Consider the following 27574-nt stretch of genomic DNA (forward strand, 5'->3'; position numbering starts at 1 on the left):
GCAAAGACCCACCAGGCAGGTGTCTGACCAAGTAGACTTCAACAGTGTAAAGGAGCGGGGTGTTCCCTGCTTGTGTGAGGTGCTTGGGAGCCTTACTTTATTATGTTGGTAGGTTCACTGGGGCACCCTATTTAAATCTTATTTGTTAGCAGCGCTTCATCCTTTGATTGCCTGGTACACCTCAGAAGAGATTGGCAGGATTTTGAAACCACAGCTGAATACTTTTAAACGCACACTCCATCCTTTGGCCTTGTGCGGTATAACTCATTACATTATTTCCCAGAAAACTCATTTGAAGTATTTCAGATGTGTCTGCAGCAACACACGGTGGAGTGATGTTGCCAAATGGGTTCGTGGCTATTTGTATTTGTATTTTACAAATGGTTTCCTTGTCTAGTCTTTATTTGATTGAAAACCTGTTTGCTTGTCGCAGCTCACATAGGCAAAGTTCACAGTTGACAGGAACGGAGTGGGGGGAGTTAGCGGAGAACCAAAATCTTGAAATGGAGCCAGGCTTGACTAGGAGGTGATGGCAGCTGTCTAGCTTTGGAGCACTTCCAAATTTGGGACAAATCCTGATTTCAGTGCAGCTCAGGGCCAGTTCTACTACAATTTGATGTTTGATGTTGTGATGAGCACAGAGGTTAATGGCACGGTCTGTAGTGTTGATCTCTTGTGCTCATTAATGGGAGGAAAATAAACATGATCCTAAATATTGGTTAAGTCCATAGCTGTAAACATTTATTATTTATGTGGCGGGTGAGCTTTAATGGTCCTGCCAGCCCTAGTAAGTTGGATCAGATGTAGAAAATTCAGCTTTGGTTTCTAACAAGCAAATTATTATTTTGGAAGATGGCCAAGAATTCAACACAGCTGAATAGTACAGTCGTGTTGTAATTAATGAGACGGGCCATCCTGTCCTACAGCAAGGGGTTTTGTGTGGAGGCAGAGCATTCTGGTTGGCTCCACATCCAGGAGAGATGCCCACAATAGTAGCAGTGTAGCATCAGTAACGGGAAGGAAGTAGCTTCTGAGGAGGAAGGAAAAAAAAAAAAATCAAGTACCTTGCTTTGTGTTAGGTTGGCCTAATATGTCCTTGTGTCCTGCAGTGGCAGAGATTTATTTTATTGCACTTCATGGTATGCCAGTATATCCAGTGCAGCTGGTTCTGGCCTGTCTTTTTTGGATGAATTGCCAAGATGTTGGTCTGAATACATTTCTCAGGAAAAGAATCAGGACCCGTAGTAGAGATGATGATATGGTTTATTAGACCAACAAGATTTTTTGCAAAAAAGATTTCTTAAATTTCAGGGAAAGAAGGCACTTCCAAGGTAATTCTAGCCAAACCTGGCAGTCCTTTGTTTTCAGCAAACCCCCTCCACGCTACTGATGTTGCAGTAGATGATGTTCAAGGAACAGCCACAGGGAGAAAAAATCCAGAAATCCTTTGAATGTTTAGTTATCTTGGGAAAAAGGCTCAAAAGAAAATACTGCTGTAGGCAGTCTCTAATGGAAGAGCCTATGCTTGCTCAGTGCATTCTGGTGTGCTAAGGGTTAAAGACCATCTTTTCCCCATTTTATTATATTTTCTGTTTCCATAACTGAACCATGAGTTTGGAGTATTCCTAGCGTATATCTTTATGTTCTCTCATCATAACCTGAGTTTCTTAGGACTAAAGCTCCATTACAGCATGGATAGAAATGTATACATGAGTTCAGAAATGAGAAAGTGCTTCTGCAGAGGACTGAGCAAATAGTTTGAGTATCTACCGAGAGCGCATAATTTGCAAAGAGTTTATAAATGAGAAAACAAAAGAAGATTTTCTGTACTGTGACCACTGTCAATACAAGTACAATATGTTCATCCATGCTTCAGCAGCGTGGAAGAGTTTGCCAAGTTGTACTCTGCACAGGTCCTTGGCCGCAAAATGTAGACCTAGGAACAAAACAAAATATTTTTCTGTACCATTGGGAATTTTCAAAATGGCAGCTGCACTTAAACATGAAGCCTGATCATCCTTTTTGTGTTGTATCAAAGTGTTTATTTTATTTTATTTTATTTTATTTTTTTAAATAAAAAGTATCAAAGAGTGATGTTAAAGGATGCCTAGGTGTATTCCAAAACACATCACCTGTGGGCCCAGATAAAGCATGGAAAATTTTTAGCCCCAGAGAGACATGTTTAACTTTCTCATGAACAGGTCTAGCTCCAAGCCAGAACTCTGATCTGAACTCTTTTGTCCTCAGACGTCCCTTGAAGAAAGCACAGGACATATTTGGCAGTAATATTCATAATGGATCAAATGCCCCTAGACTTGGTTGAAATTTTAATATTAATTTCCTGTATGAGACTCGGTTCTTGTCAGGAACAGGTTACAATAGATGTAAATTTGCAAATTCAACTCCAGCTGTAACTACAGACGGACAGGTGTGAAATATACTTACGTGAGCCCATTTTCTCCTAATTGTATTGTGACTGTTTCTGCTCCCACGTTGCCCCTGCATACACACTCTGGATTTTTTCTCCAGAAAAATTCCACTTTTGTAATATCAGTGCAGATATCTGTATCAAAATAGCGTGTAAAATTGTTGCCGGAGTTGAAGAGTCCGCTGCCAAAGGAAAAGTATGGAAATGATGCTGTACCACCTTTCAACATGGTGAAAAAGACATTATTACACAACACAGCATAATCAACAAGGAGCCTGGGGGTCTTGCGATATGCTAAGAGGTCCCAACAATACTGCTGTCAGCGAATATTACATTTTACCCAATTGCTGAATGTATTATAAAAGGGAATTGCTAAGAGACAAATCAAACTTTGAGTGGAAATTTTTCTCGGAGAGCTGGTGAACGAGTCATTCAAGATGGCTTCAGGAGTTGCACTAGCTACTTGCTGAGGTTATCAACCGCAAGGAAGTTGAAAGTGAATTGAGAGAGCCTCGGTTGAGTCTGTATCTCTTTATTCAAAAGTGCTCTGGTGCAGCTGAAACGCACGTTAACGTGGTGCTTCATTTCAGTGACTGCACCTCACGGAGGTCTTTGAGTGTGGTGTTGACTTTGCCCTAAGATGCTGACTGTAGACCTGAGATTTTTGGCCATCCTGTGTGCCAGGTGGCCAAAATACGTAATGTAGAAAACTATAATGAATTAGAAACAGGCAGTGAATGAAAAGGTGAGTGCTTCAAAACATAGGCTCAGAAACGACCTGGAGGCCGCGTGGAAGTGTTCCAGCGAGGATAATGCTCTGCACTTTTACGTGATGCTGTTCATCTCGGGAACCTGAGTTCTCAGCAGATGAGTAATTAATTAAACCATTGTGGTGCTTCTGTCAGGTGATCAAGTAGTAGTATCCTTCTCTGACGGATGGGGACTTGGGATCACAGAGAGGTAAGCTGGGTTCATTACGGTGCCCAGAAAAGTTATGCACCGAACATCCAAAGGTAAGTACTTTTATGCATATACCGGATATTCAAATGGTGCAGAAACTTATTCCAGGCAGTACTCTTTAGCCTTACAGATGTTCCCCTTGACTTAAGCACATTATTAAGGACTCTTAGGCTTGGAATAATTCGGAATACAAAATTGTATGGGACCACCCACTAGGCTGACCTGTATAGCAGAAATTTGAGGGAAAATCTAGTAGGGAGCAGAAACAAATTAGTATCTGTGGGCAGGACTAGCAGAGAAGCTTGGGTTAGGGAAATTGCCTGGTCCTTGCTCAATCTGAGCTGCTCTCTTTATCTAGCCCTAGTTTCTTTCTCTGTCAGCACGTATGGTGCAAGACATGAAAACATCTCTGGGACCATTAGTCATCTTTTGTGCAACTTTGAGTTGTTTCCGTCTCCTCTTAAACTACCAAACACCCTTTTCATCACTTTTTTTATGTTTTAAACCTAGAGCCCCTTGATGATGTTGGGGTTGACTCGCACATTCAAGTCAGTGTTGTGCTGATAGGAGAAACTCATCTCCCCAGCTAGAGTCCTGCCTCACAAAGCTGTTGTGGGTCTGAGGGACCAACTCTTTTTCTTTTTTTCCCCCACCAGGCTTGCCTTTGAATGGTGATGGGGAATCCTGTGGTCTTATCCCTTCTTCTTTCACCAGTGCTGAGCTGCACTAAGGGAAAGCCCTTGGGACTGAGTGGCCTACAATTTTTCTTACTACTGGTCAGGATCCCACCATGTGCTTTGGCTTGGGGAGAATCCTAAACTGTAGGGAGCAAGATCCAGGCAGCTTTTACCCTACGAACCAAATACACAACTGCCTGTTTAAAGGTGCAGGTAGATACCCAGGGAGATTTATGAAAATTAGGTAGATGCCTTAATTGTCTCAATGACTTTCCCAACTCGGTGGATTAGAGGGATTTTTTTTTGATGTTGCCATCAGCTGTGTTCTTGGTTACGTTTCTGGAAAATGAGAGCCTCAAATAAGACAGTCTTCCCAAAAAGAATTAAGCTGTCAGACACCTAATGGGGATCATCTAGATAAGGACGGAGGCAAGCTGAAGGATGAGGTAACAAAAGAGATGGAGAGCTTTTGTTGGGTCTGAATCAAGTCAGCAGGGGGCTGGATGGGCTTCATCCCAGGGTCCTGAAAGAGCTGGCAGAGGAGTTTCTTGGAGCCCTTGGCAATGATCTTCATGAAGTTGTGGGAGATGGGTAGCAGAGGATTGGAAAAGGACCAATATAGGGCCCCTCTTTGAAAAAGGGAAGAAGGAGGACCCTGGGAACTACAGGCTGATTAGCCTTACCCCAATACCTGGGAAGGTACTGGAGCATACCTTAAGGAAGGCCATTTGCAAGTATCTGGAGGCGGAAAAGCTGCTTGCAGGCAGCCAACATGGGTTTATGAAATACCAAAGGTGTCAAACCTGATCTTCTTTGACAAAGTAAGTAACTACTTGGGTGGATGAAGGGAATGCTGTGGATATAGTACATCTGACTTCAACAAGGCTTTTGACAAGGTTCCCCACAACCTTGTCATAAACAAATTGGAGAAATGTGGGCTAGATAAAACTACTGCAAGGTGGATAGAAAACCGGCTCTATAGCAGCAAGCAAAGGGTGATTATTAATGGGATCATATCAGAATCGCAGGATGTCTTCTGTGAAGTCCCACAGAGGTCTGTCCTGGGCCTGGTGCTGTTCGGTGTGTTTATTATTATTTGCCTGCTGGCATAGAAAGCTTCTTGAGCAAGTTTTGGGACGACACAAAACTGGGAAGGATTGTGAACACATTGAAGGATGCGAGTGCAATTCAGAAGGATCTTGACAGATTGGGAAGTTGGACTGGAGCTGACTAGATGAAGTTCAGTGTGGACAAATGCAGGGTGCTACATCTCAAGAGAAATAATCAAAAACACAAATACGAAATGGATGACACCTGGCTGGATGGCAGCTCTATGGAAAAGGACTCGGGAGTCTTGATAGATCACGGCGTTAATGTGGGTCTGCCCTGTGATATAGCCACACAAAAGACCAATGAAGTTTTAGACACAAGACATGGGAGGTGATAGCACCTTTCTACTTGGCACTGGTTGGGCTTCATCTGGACTACCGTGTGCATTTCTGGGCTCTGTCTTTTAAAAAGGACGTGGAGAAGCTAGAGGGTCCAGAGATAGGCTACAAAGATGATCAAGGGCTTGGAAAGTAAGTCATATGAGGAGAAGCTGAAGGAGCTAGACATGTTCAGCATGTGGAAAAGGCACTTAAGAGGGGGCATGATGGCAGTCTTCAAGTACTTGAAGGGATGCCATGAAGGAGAGGAAAAGCCTGTCTCTTGCAGCCCTACTTCTTTATGACTACTCTATGACTATGAATCTGCATTTATTTCAACTAAGCACACCTTACTACTTCAAATTAAGGCATTTTCATTAGATTTTCTGTACAGTGCGTCTGCAGTCAAGTGTTTTATGGGAAAGGCCAGAAAGATGGCAGAATCTAAAATCCAGATAAACTGGTGCTTGAAATCTTTACAGTGTGCCCCTGGCAGGAATGAGGTTGAAGTTCACTCGTTCACGTAAGAAATACCTGGATTGGGGTGCAGAACAGAATTCATGCTTCCTGATATAAGAGAGAAGCGGGCTGCAGCTTTGCAGCATACCACAGGCTACATTTCCAGAGAGGCTCAGCTGTGCAATACCGTAACCGTAGCACCAGTCCTTCCCCACTGTAACATCTCCACCAAGTGGCCTCCTGTTTCATATTGGCACAAAATTGTTCCCTGACCTAGCACAGAGTCCTTCCTCCTTCTCAACAAACATCAATTTCAGAAAATAAAACTATAAGCAGAGAGCGTACAAGAAATATGAACACCTTTCAGTCTAAATAGATAGTTTGGGAAATACTGAGCACTCTTTTTTTTATAACTATTAAAAATGATCGGTATAACAAGATTAAATAGGTGGAAAAAAACTGCTTGGTACCTTTCATAGAGTAACATTGTTGAGAGCCAACTCTTTCACCATAATGCCTGACTTACTTGAACATCATGTAGCCCCTTCTGAGTGTATTGGTTCCAGTCAGGCCGGTATGTACAGACCCCCACATGGTTTGTGTTGTGCATACTTTGACATTTATCTTTTTCCTGCAACCTTCACAAAAGGAAAATGTAATTAGCTGGGGAAAAATTGGATTTCACTGTACAAACAAAATTTTGCCATTTAAAAATGAAACATTATACACATTATTGCCCATTTTTCTTTCATACTCCACTGTTTAGTAAATAGCTGTCATCAATTCCTGGTGCACATCTACTGATTTCTTCCCTTTTATGTCTAATACTAGTCATGTCAATATTGCATTAATTAATACATTTCCACAATTACCACCTCAGAAGCTGATTCTGTTTTAATCACAGATTAAAAAACGTTAATTTTTTTGTAGCTATGCCTTGATGAATTTTGCAGATACATTGTGAAATAAGCCAATTTTATAAAAATGTTCCAACAGCTGCAATGCAATTTAGGTTGCTTTGACATCTTGCAAATGTTGAACACGGACTTTTTTCCCCAGCTCTATAAATATCTGAGATCATTAAATATTTAAATATCTCACAGAACATGGAAAAACTATTGACATGGAAGAGACCACTGTTAATTGAATTGCTTGCATAATAGTTCCCAACAACTAAATAAATTAAGAGCAAATTCATGACATGCTTCTTTTGGACATCTGAAAGCCTGTTTCTTGGAATGAGTTTCAGGAACGCCAACCATTGGCTTCAAGAGCATTCTGCATACATGTGCAGGTACCTACCCCGATAGAGCTCATTGCTAGATTGGGGACCAATAACAGTAGATAAAACAAAATAATAGTAAATAACAGTAAAATAAAATAAGAGGCAAATAACGTTAAATTACAGTAATCAGACTGAGCACTTACGAGCATATGGTGGAAAAGCCCCAGTGTTTAAATAAAACATTTGGAATACTTTCTTGGTTTTTCCAGGAAACGCATCTGCGTAGTGGCCCATCATTGGGCAGCCTTCCTCGGGACATGGGAAGCAAGATCCCTACAAGGAAGAACATCAGTTAGTAAGGATGCTGGGAGTCGGGATATTTCGGTCAGTATTCAGGCCAAGCTGAGATGTGCATTCTACAAAGTGGGGCTGTAGGATGTCTGTATTTTTGAGGTCAAATAATATTCCTGTTCCTGTAGGAAGGCAGCATGGTCTAGTTACATTACCAGACTGGGACTTGGGCTGCTGCAGGTTTTCAGTGATATTGAGTAATTCATTTTAAATCTACCCTATACCAGTTGTTCCTCATCTGTAAAATAGGGATAAAAACTCCTAACCATGGAGGGTCTTTGGGAGGGTTTCATAGATTGTAAGGGATCTTGCAAGATCATTGGGTCCAGTCCCCCTGCACTAGGCAGGAAAGAGAACTGGGGGTCAGGTGACCCCAGCAAGGTGACCATCCAGTCTCCTCTTGAAGATTTCCAGGGTAGGCGACCACACCACCTCTGAAGGGAGTTTATTGCACAGTCTGGACACCCTGACTGTGAAGTTTTTCCTAGTATTAAGCCTGAAACGGTGTTCCAGGAGTTTGTAGCCATTACTCCTGTTTTCCCCAAGAGTGCCCTGGTGAACAGTTTGTTCACCAAGCCCTTGATGTACTCCCCTGATGTAGCAGTAAGCTGCTACCAAGTCCCCTCTCAGCCTTTTCTTTTTTTAGACTGAAGAGTCCCAAGTCCCTCAGCCTTTTCTCGTATGGCTTGCCTTGCAAGTCTCTGATCATACGGGTGGCCCATCTCTGGAGTCTCTCAAGCTTTTCCATGCCCTTGTTGAAGTGTGGCACCCAGAACTGGATGCAGTCCTCCAGCTGTGGTCTCACCAATGCTGAATAAAGCTGAAGAATCGCTTCTTTGGTTTTGCTCGAGATGCATCTGTTGATGCATGCCAGAGTATGGCTTGCCCTGCTGGCTACAGCATTGCACTGATGGCTCATGCTCATACTATAGTCTGTTATGGTCCCTTTCAGTTGTGGTGCTAGTCAGTTGGGTGCCACCGAGCCTGTAAATATATTGGGGATTGTTTGTCCTCAGATGAAGCACTTCACACTTCCGAGTGCTGAACTTCATCAAATGGCAGGATCAGGATATTGCTGTCCAATAAGATGACAGGCTCTATGAATGGGGAGAGAGCAGTGGATCTAATATACCATGACTTTAGCAAGCTTTTTGACATGGTCTCCCATGACATATAGTAAGCTATAGAAGTACAGACTAGATGACAGTACTGGAAGGTGGGTACACAGCTGGTTGGATCATCCTGCTTAATGTGTAGTCATTAATAACTCAATATCTTATTGGGAAGAGATATTATGTGTGGCTTCCAAGGTCTCTGTCCTGGTATTGTTTAATATCTTCAGTCATGATTTAGAGGGTAAGACTGAGAGCAACTTAGCAAATTTGCTGAGTTTGGTGGAGTTGCAGAGAGGAGAGCTAAGTTACAGCATAACCTTGAGAAACTGGAGAAACAGTCCAAAATCAATCAGATGAAATCTAACAAGGACAAATGTAAAGTCCGACACTTGGGAAAGTGCAATTGCATGCATATGTACAAACTGGGGGAAGATCCACTAGGCTTCAGTAGAACAGGAAAGGACATGGGGATCACAGTGGACAACAAGCTGGACATAAGCCAAAAGTGTGCTCTTGTTGTTGTAATAGAAACATAGGCAAGTCAAGGGAAGTGCTTCTTCATCTCTGCTCAGCACTAGTAAAGCCTCCCCTGGAGTACTCGGTGCAGCTTTGGGAACCTCACTTCAAGAAAGGAATGGACAAATAAGAATCCAGAAGAGAGCAACAAAATGATCGGAGCATGATTGGGGAGCTCAATTTATGAATTTGAGGAAAAGTTGAAAGATTTAGGATTTTTTAGCCTGGGGGCAGGATTTGATAACAGTCTTCCCATGCCTGAAGGCTCATGCTATGGAAGAGGGAGGTGGGCTATTCCCAGTGGCCACAGGGGGCAGGACAAGGAGCAATGGTCTAAACTTGTAGCAAAAGACATTTAGGTTGGCTCCCCTCAGTAAACTGAAGGTATCCTTAAGCAAATGCCAGCTCTTAGGTTTCACTTATTATTTTAGCCAAAAAACAGAACAATTCTTGTGTCGCAAAGCACTCAGAAACCCCACAACAGATCAGGATATTTTTAAAACTACAGATTCTTGTTTAAAATTTTTGGGTTTCTTTTATGAATCATGTTTGCACGCTTAACAGTGCTAACATTGTGTGGCACCCCACAGCACTGAGAAAATGGCAGACACAACAGAGGTGCTTTAGTTCAAAAGTGTACCACCACTGTTTTCTGCGCGCTGACACGTATTTCGCCGCTTGTACAACCGCGTGCATCGCAGCACGGTTGGCCTCAGCTCACGTGCGCGATTAATAGAGTCTGCTCCGAAGCAGTGGACCTCTGGCACGTTGCAGAACAAAAAAGTATGCGTATAAATGTCGGATTAGTCGAGGCCGCACCAAAGCGTTCCAACTAGAACATGAACCCGCGCGTCTCTAGGCAGTCTTAGAGACTAACTTTCTACTTCCCCTGCCTCCTTTGACTAATTCTGCCACCCTGCCCTGGTTTCAGCCCTACTATTCTATGATCCTATGTTTGTCATTTAATTTTCATAGGAAAGAAGAAAGATTTTTCCTTGTTCAGGAAGTAGAATTTTTTTTTTTTTTTTTTTTTTTACATGTTGGGAACATTGGCTTTCTTTGCAGTAGCAGGTATTTGGGCATTAGAATAAGTGGCTTAGGTTGCACTATGCTTATTTATGTCATTTATTCTGCTATTGATGGGATTCTTTTCTCAGAACTGAAAGTACGCAGCATACATTATCATTTTAATGCTGAATAACATCAAATTTCCATGTTATTCCCCAACATCGCTGCAAAGAGTGATCAAGTTTCAGCATTGATATAATAATTCTTTCTGTGAAGAGACGGGAGAAGAATGACAGACTCTTATTTTGTGCATTAGCCTCAACAATTTGTTCATTAAAGGCCCAATCCTGTCCGGTGAACACCATGAATGCCCATTGATTTCCTAGCTTTAGGTATTTACAGTCTGTTTTATGCATAACTGTGCATCTTCTGTAGAAGTGATTGTTTATCCTCTCCTAAGCAGCTATAGACATGGCTTATTTTTATGATGTCTGCTAAAAGCTGGGTCTCAGTAATGCTTGTTGACAGTGCATTCTGCCAGTTAAATTGGGCGTTTTTAAACAAACCTAAATAGTTTTCCCTGTTTTAGAATATGCCTCATTTCAATCCAAGTGTATGTTCCCTTATTCCTGCATGGTGAGAGAGGGTAGTAAGAGGACCTGACTTCCTTTCTCTCTAACGTTCACTATTTTATAGGCCATTGTTATCTCATGTCCTGTTCATCTCTCTAAACAGTACTGTCATCTTAACCTCATTTCTATGAAGTGCTTTGTGTCTCTAATCATTGGGTTCCTCCTTGTTCTTTGGCCCCTTTCGGTTTCAAGTCTTTGGCGTTTTGAGTCTTGCTTGATGATATACTTACTAATAAAAAGGTCTGATAGGATCTACAGGGGTAGCCAAGAAATCCGTTGGGAGATATAATGCTTTCAGAATAGTACCGGAGACTTCTTACATGTGCACATCCAGTGGTCCTGAGTTCTGGGGAAAATAATCATTAAATAATGATTCAGGCTACCGGTTTTCATGGTTGTGAAACATGCAACACAGTGAAGACGTTTGGATTCTTCTGTTTCAATAGAATTGGGAAAACAATGGTTTCTTATATCTTTCTCTTTTTTTTAAGAAACTTTAAAAAATGTATTTTTAAAAGTGCATTCTTCATGCTGACCTTCCTGAAAGACTGGCTCAAACTCATTTGTTATGTTTTGGATGGACAGGAGCCAGTTATTGATCCAGCAAACAGATCCATCCAAATGCGTTCCAGTGCCCCTGCAGAACCCTATCCGCATCAGTCCGGTTGTCTGTGGCTGTCAGAGCGGCTTTTGCAGGGTTTCTAGTCAGTGTTTTGGAGGCTAAAGTAAGGACAGTGTTTTGAAAGTATTTAGTAATTACCGTGGGAGTCACCATTTGCCAAATGTTTCTACAAAGCAGCATTTCAAATGACTGCTATTTTCCTATTTTCTCTGTTCTGAACATAAGAGGGTTTCAGTAACTGTTGTAAGTTTGGTGGCCTGTAGTACTTATTTAAACACTACAAAGGCTGTATCCTTTGACACCCGTGATACAGTGAATCGAACAAAATATCAAGATGTTCTGCAGCTTGTTCCTGGTTTGGTCAGTATTGTTTGTGACAGCTGCATTTTTTTTTCTTTAAATATACTGTTATGAGTGTCTAGCATTGGGGCCAATAGGTGCTATCAAGAAAGAGTTTCCTTCCTCGAATGGAGCAAGCACTATCTTCCTCCTCTCTAAAGCACTAGGCAAATCTAAGACACAATTTATAAAATCTAGACTTAAAAAAAATATAAATATATAAATATAAATATAAAAATAAATATATAGATATATAGGTAGATATAAACATATAAATAAAAAAAAGCTTGATTCAGCTTGGACAATAAACTAATCCAGGTAAATGGTAACATTTGGCTGCTCTGAAATCAGTAGCAGTTGATGCGGTGAAGATGTCACTGAAGTCTGTGCATGATATTGTTCATACATTATTATTATCTATGACAACTGAACTGTGTTAAAATTTCCACATCTGTGTTTCTGGGAAATAATTGTGGACCATCGTGGCTTAATGTGCTTATTGCCTTTGTATAGTGTTCTAGCAGTCTAACCCAGGTGGGTTTTATCTTTTAAAATCTCCCCTCTGACAACTAACCATCTGGTGCTCTGGTGTGGTGCTGGAGGACAGGAAGAGGGCCAATGTGGTTCCCATTTTCAAAAAAAAAAAAAAAAGGGAGGAAGACCCAGGAAACTATAGGCCCGTTAGTCTTACCTGGGTCCTGGGGAAGCTTTTTGAGAGAATTATCCTGGCGCATGTCCACGAGGGGCCAGCAGGGGAGATTATACTTGGGGGCAACCAACACGGGTTCATTAGAGGCAGGTCCTGTCAGGCCAACTTGGTGGCCTTCTACGACCAGGTCACCAAATCCTTAGACGCAGGGGGAGCAGTGGACACAGTGTTCCTGGACTTTCGGAAGGCCTTTGACACTGTCTCTCACCGTTCTCATTAAAAAACTGGGGGACTGTGGCGTCAACACCTACACAGTCAATTGGTTCACCAACTGGCTGGAGGGCCGCCCCCAGAGAGTGGTGGTGGACAGGTCCTTTTAGACCTGGAGAGATGTGGGCAGTGGGGTCCCCCTGAGCTCAGTCCTCGGGCCCGCACTGTTCAACATCTTCATCAGTGACTTGGACGAGGGGGTAAAAAGCTCCCTGTTCACATTTGCTGATGACACTAAGATGTAGGGGGATGTGGGGATGCTAGAAGGGAGGATTAGGCTGCAATTGGACCTAGACAGGTTACAGGTGTGGGCGGATGAGAACAGGATGGGATTCAACACTGACAAGTGCAAGGTGCTGCACCTGGGGAGGAAGAGCCAGCACCATACCTACTGGCTGGGGAACCCCCTTCTCGTCAGTGCAGAGGCAGAAAAGGATCTTGGAGTCATCATTGATGCCAAGATGAACATGGGCCGGCAGTGTGAGGAGGCAGTCAGGAAGGCCAACGGCACCTTGTCATGCATCCACAGATGCATCTCGAGCAGGTCCAAGGAGGTGATCCTCCCCCTCTATGCGGCACTGGTCAGGCCACAGCTGGAGTACTGCATCCAGTTCTGGGCGCCGCACTTCAGGAGGGATGTGGACAGCATGGAGAGGGTCCAGGGGAGGGCACCCACATGGTCAGGGGGCAGCAGGGCAGGCCCTATGAGGAGAGGCTACGGGACCTGAACCTGTTCAGCCTCCAGAAGAGAAGGCTGAGGGGGATCTTGTGGCCTGTTACAAACTAGTCAGAGGGGACCAGCAGGCATTGGGGGAGTCCCTCTTCCCCCAAGCACTACCAGGAGTGACAAGAAATAAGAGTCACAAGCTGGCAGAGGGTAGGTTTAGGTTAGACATCAGGAAGCGCGACTTCACAGCCAGGGCAGCTAGGATCTGGAACCAACTTCCAAGTGAAGTGGTGCTGGCTCCTACCCTGGGGGTCTTTAAGACAAGGCTAGACAAATACTTTGCTGGGGGCATTTGACCCCAGTACTCTTTCCTGCCATGGCAGGGGGTCGGACTTGATGATCTGCTCAGGTCCCTTCTGACCTGACCAACTATGAAACTGTAACTTTACACAAGTCAAATAACATGTATAAAAAATGGGATCATGGTACTCCACGTACCGACCGTCTCAGAAGTGCTTGGTGAGCAGTTACTGGCTGCATCTATGCTTTCGTTAATGTGCCACAGTCACTGAACATTAAGTTTCGTACTTGCATAACCAAGTACTAAATAAATGCCCAGTAACTGCTGCCACTGAGCAGGAGCGCTGGTGCATGGCTTTCTAGCATTGCTAACTGCAGAGTAGCGCATTAGCACGGGGTTTGTCCAGCATGCTGCTGTGCACAGTGTTATTAGGCTACTGCGCAGTTAGCGTCTCGTGTAGACGCACCCGCTACACAGCATTCTCAAATCACTTTACAAGCACAGCATGAACACTAAATAGTACGGTACATAAATGATTTGCTGAATGTGTAATTTAAACTAGAGTGAGGAGTGAAGGCAAAGCACATTGGTCTGTGCACCCAGCGTGCCTGTTTAAAAGAGTTGGTCAGAAAACGGGCTCATATTTCATAATTGTACCAACAATAAAACATACATGTGCAAGCTGTTATGGCCTAGCTGTCATGCCTGGCTGATTTTCTCCTGATCCTATAACAAAACAGATTCATTAGGAGTCAAAGTTAGTGCCAGGTAGCTAACTTGTATCACTGCAGGATCATGCAGATAAAAGGGGTGACGTCTGCTCAACAGCAGCAACTCTCGCCCCTCTTTTAAAGCATCTGTAACTCATGTTTATCCATACGCTGTATTGGATATCTTTTCCCTTCCTTAAAGCATTGATAATTACACAGTGTTCCCAATCAGAAATCCAGAGGATTAACCCAGCCTTTATATCAGACTCTTGTGTACAGTCAGGTATTGAATATTTGAAATCTACTTACCTCTCATTACCTCGTTGACATCGCGACTTACAGGTTGTTCCCGAAGTAGTGGACATCCTGGCATTATTCTCCCGCCATTTGGGTAAAAATCCAGATGTCCAGAGGGCTCAATGATTCCAACAGCTGTAAAATGTGACGTGTTCAGGGCTGACTGCCTTCTAAATGGCAGCTGGCAAGCTCAGTGGATTGGTCTCCATGCAAAAACTTACCAAAGTCAAAAAACAAGCGACCAGCATTACTGTGAATGACATCAACAAATTCTGCATCGGAAGGATCCAGCCTGACCGTGGGAGGCGTGGAATGGAAATAAGGCCCAGCCGGATCCAAGCCTAAATAGAAAAGGAACATGCATTGTGATTTATTACGTGTAGTTTGCTAGATGGAAAAACCTTTTTGTTAGGCGTGCCACAAATTTGACCCACACCTTCCCCGAGTGCCACTCCAATCCCCTTTCCCTGTCCAATCTGCTTTTCTTTCTGTTCCCCGCCGTGTCCTCCCTGCTCAGTCTGCTGCTCAGCTTTCATTTCCGTGCCCTGTGCTTCCTGCCCCATCTGGTGCTCTGCTTTTTGCTGTGTGTGCTGTACTGCCCGTCCCCTCGCTGATCTACTGTGGGCCACACAAAGAAGCTGCCTGTGTCACTCGTGGCATGTGTGCTGCACACTGGCCACCCCTGTTTCCACGTGTATTGTAACCTTTCCAGATTAAGGTCTACATTTTGGACTATGCACCCAGATTGGCACTGACAGGGGCAGTTGTCATGATGGGCACAGGCACAATGGTTAGCATCTAAGCGGTAGTGGATGAAGACTTCGTATGATACTTTTGTGCATATGAATAAATCACAGTGCTCTCCAGTGACAGTGAGCCAGTATTGCCTACACCCGATTTGCAGCTGAAGTAGTACCCCGTTCAGTCCTAATGCTAGTGTGCCCCCTTTTTTTTTTTTTTTTTTAAGGTGAAGTGCGGGAGTTTTAATCCTAGCTCTCTATAAATGAACCACGTGATTTTTTTTATTGCGCACAGACATGATTTAGTTACAGCGCTGTTCCTGCACCAGTTAGAATTGAGCATAATGTCCTATTGGGAATTACTATAGCTTTATTCTCAAAGGTCACAACTTGAAGTGTTGAAACAAACTGTTGAACTGGACTGTTAAGAGTAAATAAAATAATGAATCCTGAATGTTTTAAAAGTCTGCAGCCCCAAGACGAGTAACGGTCCCTAACTTATTCAGCTACCATTAACTAATATTTTTCAGCAGACAGAGGAGTCGTGGAGCCCTGTGCAAAGTGGCATGTCTCCCACGCTGGCTGTGCTTTTCCTGCCTTTGTCTTAGGCTTGCCTGGCTTCCACAGTGCAGGACTAGAAACACGGCAGAGCTCAGAGAGGGTGAGGAACAGCTGAGAAGTTCAACCTCTGCTGCAATTCGGTCTTCCTACTGACAACTGAAGCCACATATGGATATGGGGAACTGAAGACAATGTTGTGGCATGTGATGAAGGGTTTGTGAAAAGGCAAGACCCAATTTTACATAGAGCCATTGCTTCTGGTGGTACTTGTCGAGTACAGTGTGTGCTCTGGATGCACCAGAAAGCAGGGGGTTCTTGTCCTTGGTTACGTTATCCTCTCTTTAGTCTCACAAGATGGAATAGTCTCTGGTACCTGTTATTCGAGCAATGCCTCTCTTCCTTCTTCCTGCTTCACCTGCAGCATGTGCTCCAAGACTGTGACCAATAATGTGGATGTTGGCAGGCGTGTATCCGTAATCTCTCTGAAACATAGGAAAATGGGAGGGAGGAAAGAGTGTGTGTGTGGAGGGGGTGACTGTGTGATAATTACTGAGCAAGGGGACTGACGGGGAGCGGGGGCTGTTGGGAGCTATCTGCAGACCCCGTTCCCTGCAGGTGTATCTGATGCTTTGTGCAGCACAGGCACCCCACAAATATATGGAAAAATATATGGGATATCTAAACTGGAGATGTAGATCTCATGCAGCGGCCTTGAGCCTGCAGCAGTTCTGAGATGACGAATGCCTTCCTTGCTCATGGCAGTTATGCAGTATTGCCAACTCTCATGATTTTTGGCATCGTTCTTAAAGTCTACGCTTTGGGAACGTGAAAAAACTTAGCTCGCTCTTTTATATGTATTTATATACATACATAAGTTTTTCATATTCCTGAAGCATAGACTTTAAGAACAGAACAGAAATCATGAGAGTTGACAACACTGGTTATGTTCAATTTACTTCCAGTGCATACTAGGCCATGACCACAAATTCTGCGCCCCTCCCAAAAGCCTCTGCTGCTTCATGCCTCTGTACAACATTTACTTTCTCTGCACCGGCAAGCCTGGTCCTCACTCCTGGAATCGGTACAGAGACAGCAAATGGACTTTCCTATGTCCCATGCGCTCTGCAGTACTCCTGACACCCATCCCCTTCCCTCGAGTGAGCCCTGGTGGGGGCGTTTGGATTGCTGTCTATGCTGCATTCGTGCTGAGGATGAATTAGATTTTCTTCTTTGGGGGAGTCAGCCCATGCCCTTCCACCAGCCCTCAGTTCATACTTGCACCAACATGAAATACAGAGCAGTTAAGGCAAGAACGTTTGAGCACACCTCTACCCAACGATGGGCCGGTCGGCTTCCTTTTCTAAGGAGACACTACCACCTTGTGGCATATTTGGGTAATTCAGAAGTCGTTTGTAGGATCTGTCCAACATGTTTCATGGTTGTGGCACAGATCCTGCAAGCATTAGACACGTGGTTAAGTTTCATCGGCATGTCGTGATTTATGGTAAAGCATGTGGTTGCAGGCGTGGAGGCTGTAAACATGGTTCTCTTGCCTAAGGTTATCAGCAACTCTGCTTTCTGTCTATGCCAAGTCAGATCTAAGCATGCCCTTGGTATTTTTTTAGATCTATTGTGAGAAACTTTAGAGGCTGTAAAGAATATAAGATGAAACCTCCCCTACACAGACCATGAGATGTGGTTATGCATCTACACATAGCATGGAATGGTGGGTAAATAAGATATCTTTACCTCCAGAAGGTCCATTAAATAGTTCAGTTCTGCCCCCACGATTCGAACATTGCTGACTGCTTCCGTGTATATGACATCTGCGCCACCCCTCCAGTCTACGACAATGCAGTTCACATCTTCCACTTGCAACATCAACTGGTGTATGTGTAAGCAAGAGAATGCAAGAAATGGATAAATTAAGAGTAATCCAGGGTAAAGCTTGGGACTTAATTGGTAATGTATTGGAGTTGGCTATGGAAAGAGTATCCTTTCAATTATGGTGCTGGATTTTGTGTCCTGTACCCATGAACTTAGCCACTGCTCTTGCAAGAAGTTCATGCTTAACCTGAAATTCTGCTTCTCTTCTGTGACTAGTCCTGTTGAAGTCTATGGTGCAACTTGTGGACCTTTTTCAGCAATTGCAATGGTAGGGACCAGACTTCTATTTAGAAACAATAAGATGGAGACCATATGTGACTGAGTTGCTTTATCTTCAGATAGCGATTCTTCTGAGAACATATCTGGGTTCCAACTACAAGGCTGGATTTGACTTTCAGTTACCCCAATGCCAAGCATTTTCTGCAGTAAATCATAAGATATTTCTGAGAACTTGGGTATGAAAAAAAATCATATGAAGGGTTTAAAAACTGAGATGATAGTTCATTCATATGATTTAGTGGGAAACCACGTAGTAAATTGTTAAAAAAAGGAATGGAAGCTAAAATTTCAAACCTGAGTGGAGTAACATTGAAATAAAATACTCGTATTCCACCTTGCACATGTCTATTAGCCAAATGATGTCATTTCCGGTAGAATATCCATGTAGAAGAAAACGAGTTGTCCTGTTGGTTCTGAAATTTGAGGCTTTGATAGTTGAGGGCTTTATGACAGAAATTTCCTGTATTTGGGGGGAAAAAAAAAAAAATCTGAATCCTCTCCTTCAGTGGGGGTCTAGGTTATGTCCCTTTTCCAGTGCCCCTCTGGGTGACCTTTGGCATATCATTTCCATTCTGTTCCTTTGTTTTCCCATTTATAAAATGAAGGTGATGGTATTGACCTTTATAACATAATTGCAGCAGGGCGGTCCCTAGGGGTGCCGTGAACTCCCCTTAGCGTCCCTGCCTACCGTGCCAAGCCTGGGTCTTAGATGCACCCTCTGTCTCGCTCGCCACGTCTTGTTGGTAAATATTTAATGGGAGGCTGCCTTCCTGCCCTCCTTGGCACGGGACCTGCCTTGCTATACTGGGTCTCTATCTGATGTGCTCACTCCCCCCTCGGGTCTACTCGATCTGTTCACCCGCCCTGGGGCTTACTGCGTACAAGCCCTCTCCCGGGCTCACTGTGCACTTACCCTCACTGGGGCTTCTCAACCAGCTCACCCGCTTCCGGGGCTTTTTTCCTTCACCGACAGTGCCCCACTGGGGCCTGTCTCTCCGCAGTCCTCGCCCGCGCTCGGGGCCCATACTCGCGCTCCTCGCCCACGCTCGGGGCTCAGGCGGCCTTAGCCTTACCTGGCGCCCAGACCCACCTCTTTGGGCCTATGCCCCACTGGGGCTTCTGCCTACGCACAACACTGAGCTCTTCCCGAAGCTGCCCACACTGGGCCGGGGTTGGGACACCTCAAAACGCAGCGCCTCCTGCAGCGCTGGGAACACCCCCACCTTACTGGGGAGCTCCTAATGAGGCCTCCTCCACCCCTACAGCCTTGCCCGGTCCTCCGGTTTGTAATTACCACTATCAACCCAAAACAGAAACTCAAAGCCCCTCGGCTACAACGTAAATCTTAAGCCAACCTGGCTATCCTTCTCTCATCCCTGTCAGGGTCCTCCTATCCACCCTGTATCCACACAGTGGCGCACAACACCGCCCTGCTCGCTCTAGCAGAGCTCTCACTCCTTAGGCTGCCAGAGGGGAACTGAGCTCTGGCCTCAGCATCCTCTGTTTATAAAGGCCAGGCCCTGCCCCCTTCCGGTCAGCTGACACAATCAGTTGCTTTAGCAACTCACACCTGTGCTGCCCTATTGAGTGGCAGCTAAGCCCATGTTACCATTATCAGTAGCAGGCACCTTACTGCCCTGCTACAGTAGTACTAAGATGTACTCATGAAAAGTGCCATAGAAAATCTTGGTAGTATTAAAATGCATCAAATGAACACTGAACATAACTCCTACAGGATAGAGACTGAAGGCTGCATGCATGTTTGTCCCTATTTTTCTTTTCTTTTCTTTTTTCAATCCCTAATTCTGACTTCTTTAAAAAACAGGACAGAATTTCATCCCTTCTTTCTTTTTGTATTATTAAACACTTTGTGAGCTACAGGGAAGAAATGTCAGGATTATAAGGTTAGCGACCATGGATAAAAGTGTATTTGTTGCTAGGGGAAACATGTCTTTTAACTTAACTTGTGAATAAATTATTAATTGAATTTTGGTTTACTTTCAAACTTTGATTTTTGTTTTAATTAAGATGTATTATCTTAGACAGTCCAATAAGTGATCGGGATAAAATGTTAGTTCCTCAGTTCATGCCTTGTCTTCGGTGAAAGGCTGAGAGAGGTCTTTGGTTGCATCAGAACTTGCTTTAATAAAAAGTCTCTGTAACCTTGTTATGTATTAAGTAAAAAAGCAAAAAATATCACTTTTTCACCATTGTCAGCTTACCATTCTTTTTTTTTATTATTATTAGTATTATTATTACTAATTTCCTTCTAATTGAATCAGGACTTGATTGCTTTGGAAGTTGTTTTCCTTCTGCCACAAAGTAGTTTCTAGTCTAGCAAATGCATCTAGTGTGTAAGGCAGTGCCCTTACTCCGAACACCACCATCCTTTTGAGAAGTCGGATGTAGGTATAGTCTACCCTATATAAGTGCTTCCTTTTAGGACTGATAAAGGCTATGCAGGTGTAGCAGGCTTACCTTTCCTAGTTTGGGTTGAGTCCCAGGCTTGAGAGTCTGCTGCTTGATTGGTAGAGCCTATCCACCAATCAGAAGGCAGCAAGAGGAGTGAAGCCATGCCCCTTTCCTGAGGGGAGGGGGAGAGGAGCTCCATGGACCTGACTGTAGACTGCCCTGAAGAGCATATAAAGAGCAGCGTGCCCGGCACGAGGGGCAATGTGGTGAGAGACTGAAGAAATGTGGAGCAAGAAAAGCTGGGGAGCTCTCCCCCAGCGGGCAATAGGCCCAAGGCTCCTGAAGCCACTACTGGAAGAGCAGACTTGGGAGTGGTGTGAGACCACTCGGGCTGTTGACGGCACACGGGGACAGTGCATAAAGCCCTGGCCCTGGGAGTGGTGTGAGACCGCTTGGGCCCATCATGGTGCGTGGTTTGGCATACGGAGTCCAGGCTTTGGGAGCCGCTAGCGGCGGTTCGAGCCTGCGACGCCGGTGGGTGGCCGGGTGTTACGGTGTGTGGTTCAGAGCATGGAGCCCAGGCTCTGGGAAGCTGCAAGTGGCGGCTCGAGCCTGAAGCCCTAGTGGCCAGCAGGTCACTCGGTGCGCGGGGTGGCGCACAGAGCAAGGGCCTTGGGAGCCACAGTGCAGCGGCTCGGGCCCCAGCTCCCCGTACGTGGGTCTCGCGCTGCGCAGGGAAGCGGAGCCAGGAAGCAGCGGAGGCTGCACGGGTTAGCCACCCAGCTAACCGGGAGTTACTGGGCCCTTGGGTCCCAGAGTGGAAAATGTTTGAGGTGGGCAAACCCCAGAGACAGGGTGGGGTGAGCAGTCTCTTGCCCCACCCCCAGGGACCCCATTGAAAGAAAGACCATCTCTTGCCATGGGTCCGACACTATATTAAGGAACAGATGTTATTGAGATTGTTTGTTTGTTTGTTTATGTCTGTGCCTTTTATTTTGTAATTGAAAGGTTGTATTGTGTTTGATACTCCTGAAATTGTTTTATTGTGATGGGTAAATAGTGTTATCACTGGGCAGAGTAATTTCTGAAAAGCACCCTATTAGTTTCTTTGATTGCTAGGTCCCCTAACTGGGTAGGGGTCCATTGATGCATTAAAGAAAGAAGGGCTGTTCCTTTGTAGGAGTAAAATTACTTTTCCCTGTTAAACTTTGTGAACACTTTAATTGAGTATGGGTTTCCCCACTGTGGGGTGGGGAAGCTGTGGGTTTATTGTGTATATATTGGGTTTTCCTGGAGATTGTGGTTGGAAGCGATTTCCCCCGCCCACAGTGTTAGTTAGGGTTTGACCTTGGTTGTTGGTTAACGGTCACTCTGTAAATCTATGTATATTATATGTTAAAAAATATTGTAAATAGTTAAGAGCCTATCTAGAGTCTAACCCTATGGAGGAAGGAGGGAACCATGTGTCAGTGATGGTGATCCCTCCCACAGCGCCCTCACTTCTCACCACGCTCCTGTGATTGGGATCAGGGCACACCCTTGGGTGTACCCGGGCTACATGGGACCTAATCTGGTAAATAAACTTTTGGGGCCTCAATGGCTGTGATACCCAGTAATTAGCAGAACCACCTGGATTCATTTGTTTTGTGCCTCATACAATGTTGTTACCTTGTCTGAGTGTACCTCGTGCCCTTAATAACAACCTTGATATTCACAGGGCCTACTCAGTTCAAGGTACTTAAGCCTTGAGAGAGATGGTAGCTCCTAGTCAGGTTAAGCAATTTGGCAGTTAAACAGAGTACATTTACATTATGATGGGCCCACGAGTTCCCATGTACTTAAAGTAGTTTATGCCTTTATGCAAAGTAACCAACAGGCACAAAATTGGGACTGGCATTATGTTGTAGTTAAGTGAATTATGCACTCAGCTGATATGAAAATAGGTCTGCTCCACACTGTACAAACTTCACAGATGGCTGGCTGGTCCCCAGAGTGATAGGTTCATGTCTCCATCTGTTTTTCTATGCTTTATGAATAAATAATGCTTATCGTCTCCCTCTGTCTGCTAATGCAGCAAGTCCGGGGATCATTAGACTAAAATGGTCCTGCCTAGATCAAGAGGTTGGAAGACACCTTGAAGCCCCTTCCAGCTCAGTATTTTCCCCTCTGCCATGAACACTGGCAGGAGGTGTGGGCTGGGCAGCATTACCCTGATCTAACTCTTACGGAAGTAGATGGTACTACCAGCACTGAGTTTAACGGCACTTTGGCCAAGTCCCAGCGGGGCAGTCCCATTGAACTCTACCCTTTTTCTCCACACTTAGCCTCCCCTGGCACTGCTCTGGCTGAGGTTTCTTGCGTGGAAATTCAGAGGATTGCTCCAAAGGCAGTAGATTTCAGGGTGATAATGAGTGTATGCATCTTGTGTGTTTTAATGAATACCTTATCCTTTTACATTAAACTTGAGGAATAAAAGAAAGAACATATTGTGTCCCTTGCTTTCATGCTTTGTCTTTCCCTTCTCTCAGGGCTCTCTCCCAATATCTCTGTGTCTTGCCATAGCCTTTTCTCCAGTGCTTTTCAATGTCATTTTTCTTTTAGTCTCTCCTTTCTGAAGTGTGTTAATAATTGTTCCTTCTCCTTTCCTTCCATCTGTCCCTCCTTCACTACCCTTTCCTCTGCTTCTCTCTCCTTTCTTGTACATACGCTCTTTAATTCTCCTTCCTTCTCTCTTGTGTCTTCCTTGTCCGTCTCCTCTTTCAGTCTCTCCTGTTTCCCCATCCCTTGTACTCTTGTTTCTCTTCTTCTTCCCCTACTGTACAGCCTCTCTTTTATTTTCCCTTCTAGTCTGTCTCCTTTCTACCTGCCCTCCATTACTACATTTTGCCTCACTTAAATTAACATGCAGGCAGGACCTCTGAGAGCAGGAGTATGTGATTTAGGAGTCTCACTGCTTAAATGCATAGGCTGTACCCCAGATCCTCAGGTCTACCTTGCAAAGTCTTCCTAGACTTCCTACACCTCCTGCCAGTGTTCACGGCGGGGGGGGGGGGGGGGGGGGCGGGAATATTGAGCTGGAAGGGACCTCAAGTTGTCCTCCAACCTTTTGATCTAGGCAGGACCAAGTCTTTGGAGGCTTGTCAAACCCAAATGGCAGCAGAACACGTTTTCCTTGTAGCTCCTTTTCTGGCTTTGGCCTTTGGGTAGCAAACTTGAAGCAAGAGTTTGACCCTTTGTTTATTGCAAAGTGCACACGGGGCGCTTATAAGCGTCTGGAATACTTCAGCAGGCTTCAATCACTAAAATGACATTGTTGGAGGCTTATAATGGATACTGTGTAAATAGATGTGGCTTATTGGACTAAATGCCTGGAAAAAGGCAATGGAATAGGGAGAAATCAGCAGGTAATAGTGGGGTGGTGGATGCTGCCGAACTGAGACTGTTCTGGTGGAGAGCATGGGGAAAAGGACACAGATCTTTTTTTCAGTAAAGAGTAGTTAGCGTTTTCAATTTTTAAACGAGACCTGGCTCTTCTTACCTGGTATCTGTTGGGGTTGTCTCTAGTGTAGAGGAGGAACGTGGTTTTCACTCGTTCGGGAGAGCTGGGAAAGCCTAGCAGTGGTCTTTGCAGCGTACCAGTCCATGGTGGGTTATTTGAGAAGCAGCCAACCCTCTGATAACAGACGTCTCTTCCTGTGACACACAAAATTTCGGTGCATTAGAAATGGGTTCCAGTTTGGCTCTGTAGCCGAGACTACCACCACTTTCAAAGGAAGTGATGGAGGGATTTGCTTCTCTTTGCCATTTTTGAGATCCCTGAAGCAGTGAATTCTTTTCTGGGGAGGTGATTAGTTTTCCTCTGAGCATCACTGTTGAGGTCAAAACAGTTTCACTGGGGACAAGTCAGGTTCCCAAAGGCTTCAACCAGACTCCAAGGGTGCACCTAACAAAACTATAGCATACGTCCTCTATATCCTGGAGGAAATGGGAATGACCAAAGCATCTACATCACAGAGGATCTTTTAACCTTGTCTCTCCTCCCATCCCAACCTGAGCACTCCCTGGGTACCATCGGGCAGAGATCCTTGAGCACAAGACTCGCACTGGTTCATTTGGGCCACAGAGGTGGATGGAGGACTTGCTTCGTGCATGGTGGGCTAAAGAAACTCAACTGCCTTTTTTGCTAATTAAGCAAATTGCTCCTGAAAAGAATAGCTGTGTTTTTATCCTGGGCTTTCTCTACTAAACACAGGGAAGCCACTGATTTTGAACCATTTCTGTAAAAGGGCAGATTGAAGGCTTTGGCACCTTTACAAGTTTTCTCAAAGTCTGCCACTTAATTAAACCAGTTAATTTAACCAAGCCTGCATTTTAGCCAGTTTTGCTCATATGCTGAAGGTTTGTTTTGAGGCTGGGCTGCTTGGACTGCAATTTCTGGGGGAATTTGGTTGCTGTGAGGTAGAAGTTAGTTGGTTATATAAAAATAGTCCCTTCAGCTGTTGTCAGTTGATCTGAAGATGGCTCAAGGTTGTAACCTGGAGAAGCTCTGCTTATAACACCCCTAGATACCATGTCTTGAGTGATCTATTGGCCTGTGCTTTTTAAGAGTGGAGGGAGTTGCAACAGGAGGAAATATTTTTAGCCCCCAAGATTATTAGTAGATCATTGATATAAATAACCAACATTATATGAGCATTAAATAGTTAAGAAAAGGTGTTAGAAGAACGCGATACTTTCATGCAACCTCTACCTAAGGAGCATCAGAAATAATTTTCCTGTAGAGGCAGGCTATCCCGTAACTGGTTGCAGCAGGGTTTCTATGATCTTCCCCAGAGAAAGCGGCTAGTGGCTGGTAACAGGACTCTGTGCTCCATATGACAGCTCCTGCATGTGTAAAGTCTTACTGGGGAGGGCACGGTTCGAAGGCAGAGGCAGGACAGCTGGTCTTCATACCATTGCTAAACTTGCTTGGTAACTACAAAAAGATGGAAGGTGCTTTTATTTTTTAACCACTTCCAGACTTTCTTTCAGGGGTGCAAATTTTTGCAGATTGCACCCCTTCAAGAAAATGTATGCAGCCCTGACTAAACTGCCTCAAAACAAGCAACGCCTTTGGATCGCTTTGTTCAGGGAAGTTTTTCACATGACAGCCAACATACCATGGATTATCAAGCCCACATCTTAAATAACTTCCTCTATTACCCAAAAGACTTAAAGGGAAGCAGAAGTGTCCAAAGCAATACACAGTCTCAGTGCATGCCTAAAACTTAGTCATTTTGTCACGTTTATTGTTTAAATACAATAACGAGAGACAATCTATGAGAGTTGCCATTAAGAAGTCATTTACCCAAACACTTTCTGCTGTATCTGCACCCTGAGGAGTTCCTGCTCCAAATGGAGAGAAACAATACAAAGATACTCGGGTGCTTGAGAGCAAATGATGACTTTTTAGTAGGAGCAACAACCATGCAGGTTATTTCACACTCTGTACAACTGGCAAGAGCAATACCAAAACGGTATTATGGACCTGCAGATGCACTGTATGTTTGAGACCTTACAAGTGATCTGGGCTTTTCTTAAGAGTTTCCAATCACTTTAGGAACTTGGGAATCATGCCCATAGATTATATTATCATTGTTGTTATGTAGCTCTTGGCACGTTATTGATTAAAGATCAGACCTGCGTGCCTTGTTTGTATATTGGGACCACCTACTGAAAAAGCTACAGCCTAAATAATTAAAGTCACTGGCTTCCATTGCCTCATCAATGTGCATTCGTATAGAAGCAACATGCATTTGTGTAGGAGCAACATGCATTTGTCTAGAAGCATGTACATATTTCCTGCACACTCGTATATACAGCCTTACACGTTTTGTTGACCCCTTAAAGTTGCTATACATTAAATAGCAAAGTAAGTGAAAGAAGCATAGCAGGGGTCAGAGTCATTAGCTGTCATGCCGAACAGTCTCATCTCACTGTTTTCTTGTGTCTGCTTGGTATGTCTATCGGAGGCCACCTGTTCAATCTTGTTTCTAGCTAGAGAGTAAGCAGTTTGGAGCAGGGACCATCTAGTTCTGTGTTAGTGCAGCACAGTGAAGTCCTAGTCCGTGCTTGGACCACCAAGATGATACCATAATACAAACAACAAGTAATAATTATTATTTTGAACAGGAAACAGTTGTTAAAGGATTAGACTCCTCTTCCATACAGAGATATAGGGTTTTCTCCCTTTCCTTTGGCCTGTTGAATCTTTTCTTAAAGAAAAGGGTGAATATGGTGAAGATATTAAACTAAGGAACAAATTGGTCACAAGGAGAACCACCATTCCAAATCAAACTATTATTGTAACATTTTTGTTAAAATATATGTAAAAGTATTGTGGCTTGGACAAGAAGAATTCAGTCACTTGATAGTCCTCATCTGTATCTAGTCTTACCTTTGGCTGTGTCGAGCAGAAAAAGTGCAGCAATCCAAATGCCAAACATCTAAAGCAAAATAAATACAGTTTAAAGCAGAATAAAATGTGCATCTAGAATTCAGCTAAGATTAGATTCATCCATTTACAAAAATACTGGCATGTAGTAGGAGCATTGTCAACCTCCAGCATTTCAGCTCATTGAATGGACCCAGTAGGTTCAGGATTGGGTGAAAGATCACGTTTCCAAAGAATGGAAGTGGAGTTTGTGTTTCCTGCAGGAGTTTCAGATTTTTCTCTGTGAACATCAGCGCTAGCAAGTTTTTTTGTTAAAAGGAAACCTGAGTTTCTTTTGTAACCACTTGACTCCAGAAGTTAAAGCTGTAAAAGAACCCTATCCAAAGACTTCAATAAAGTCAGCGAAGCTGGAAATGCTGAAGTAGAGCCCTAGCCATTTAAACTGCATAATCTTTGGAGTGGGGGGGTCTTTGCATAGTGACCTTTGAACATGAACTAGGCACTGGATGCATCTACACGTGCATGTACTGCGGAGTTGATTAGCTCTGCAGTAAAGTGTCACTGTGTACACGTGAACCAGTGTTGGGACGCAGGTAATTAATTAACTCT

General features: G+C 44.1%; 2 protein-coding genes across 4 annotated transcripts in view; one reads left to right on the plus strand and one right to left on the minus strand.

The window, feature by feature from the left end:
- Positions 1-27574, plus strand: part of LOC149860090 (uncharacterized) — a 184299-nt gene that overhangs the window by 26570 nt on the left and 130155 nt on the right. The gene's annotated exons all lie outside the window — the stretch shown is intronic.
- Positions 2442-27017, minus strand: LOC149860092 (pancreatic lipase-related protein 2-like). Its single transcript, XM_090057886.1, has 11 exons — positions 26969-27017; positions 24071-24225; positions 18455-18580; positions 17704-17838; positions 16328-16436; positions 14875-14994; positions 14666-14788; positions 11029-11144; positions 7380-7509; positions 6478-6589; positions 2442-2610 (listed from the first exon to the last, which is right to left on the minus strand). The coding sequence occupies exons 1-11, from the start codon at positions 27015-27017 to the stop codon at positions 2442-2444; spliced, it is 1344 nt and encodes a 447-aa protein (XP_089914012.1).

This window comes from Crocodylus siamensis, chromosome 7 (genome assembly GCF_052110815.1).
Source record: "Crocodylus siamensis isolate JL-2025a chromosome 7, ASM5211081v1, whole genome shotgun sequence".
Classification (NCBI taxonomy): domain Eukaryota; kingdom Metazoa; phylum Chordata; order Crocodylia; family Crocodylidae; genus Crocodylus; species Crocodylus siamensis.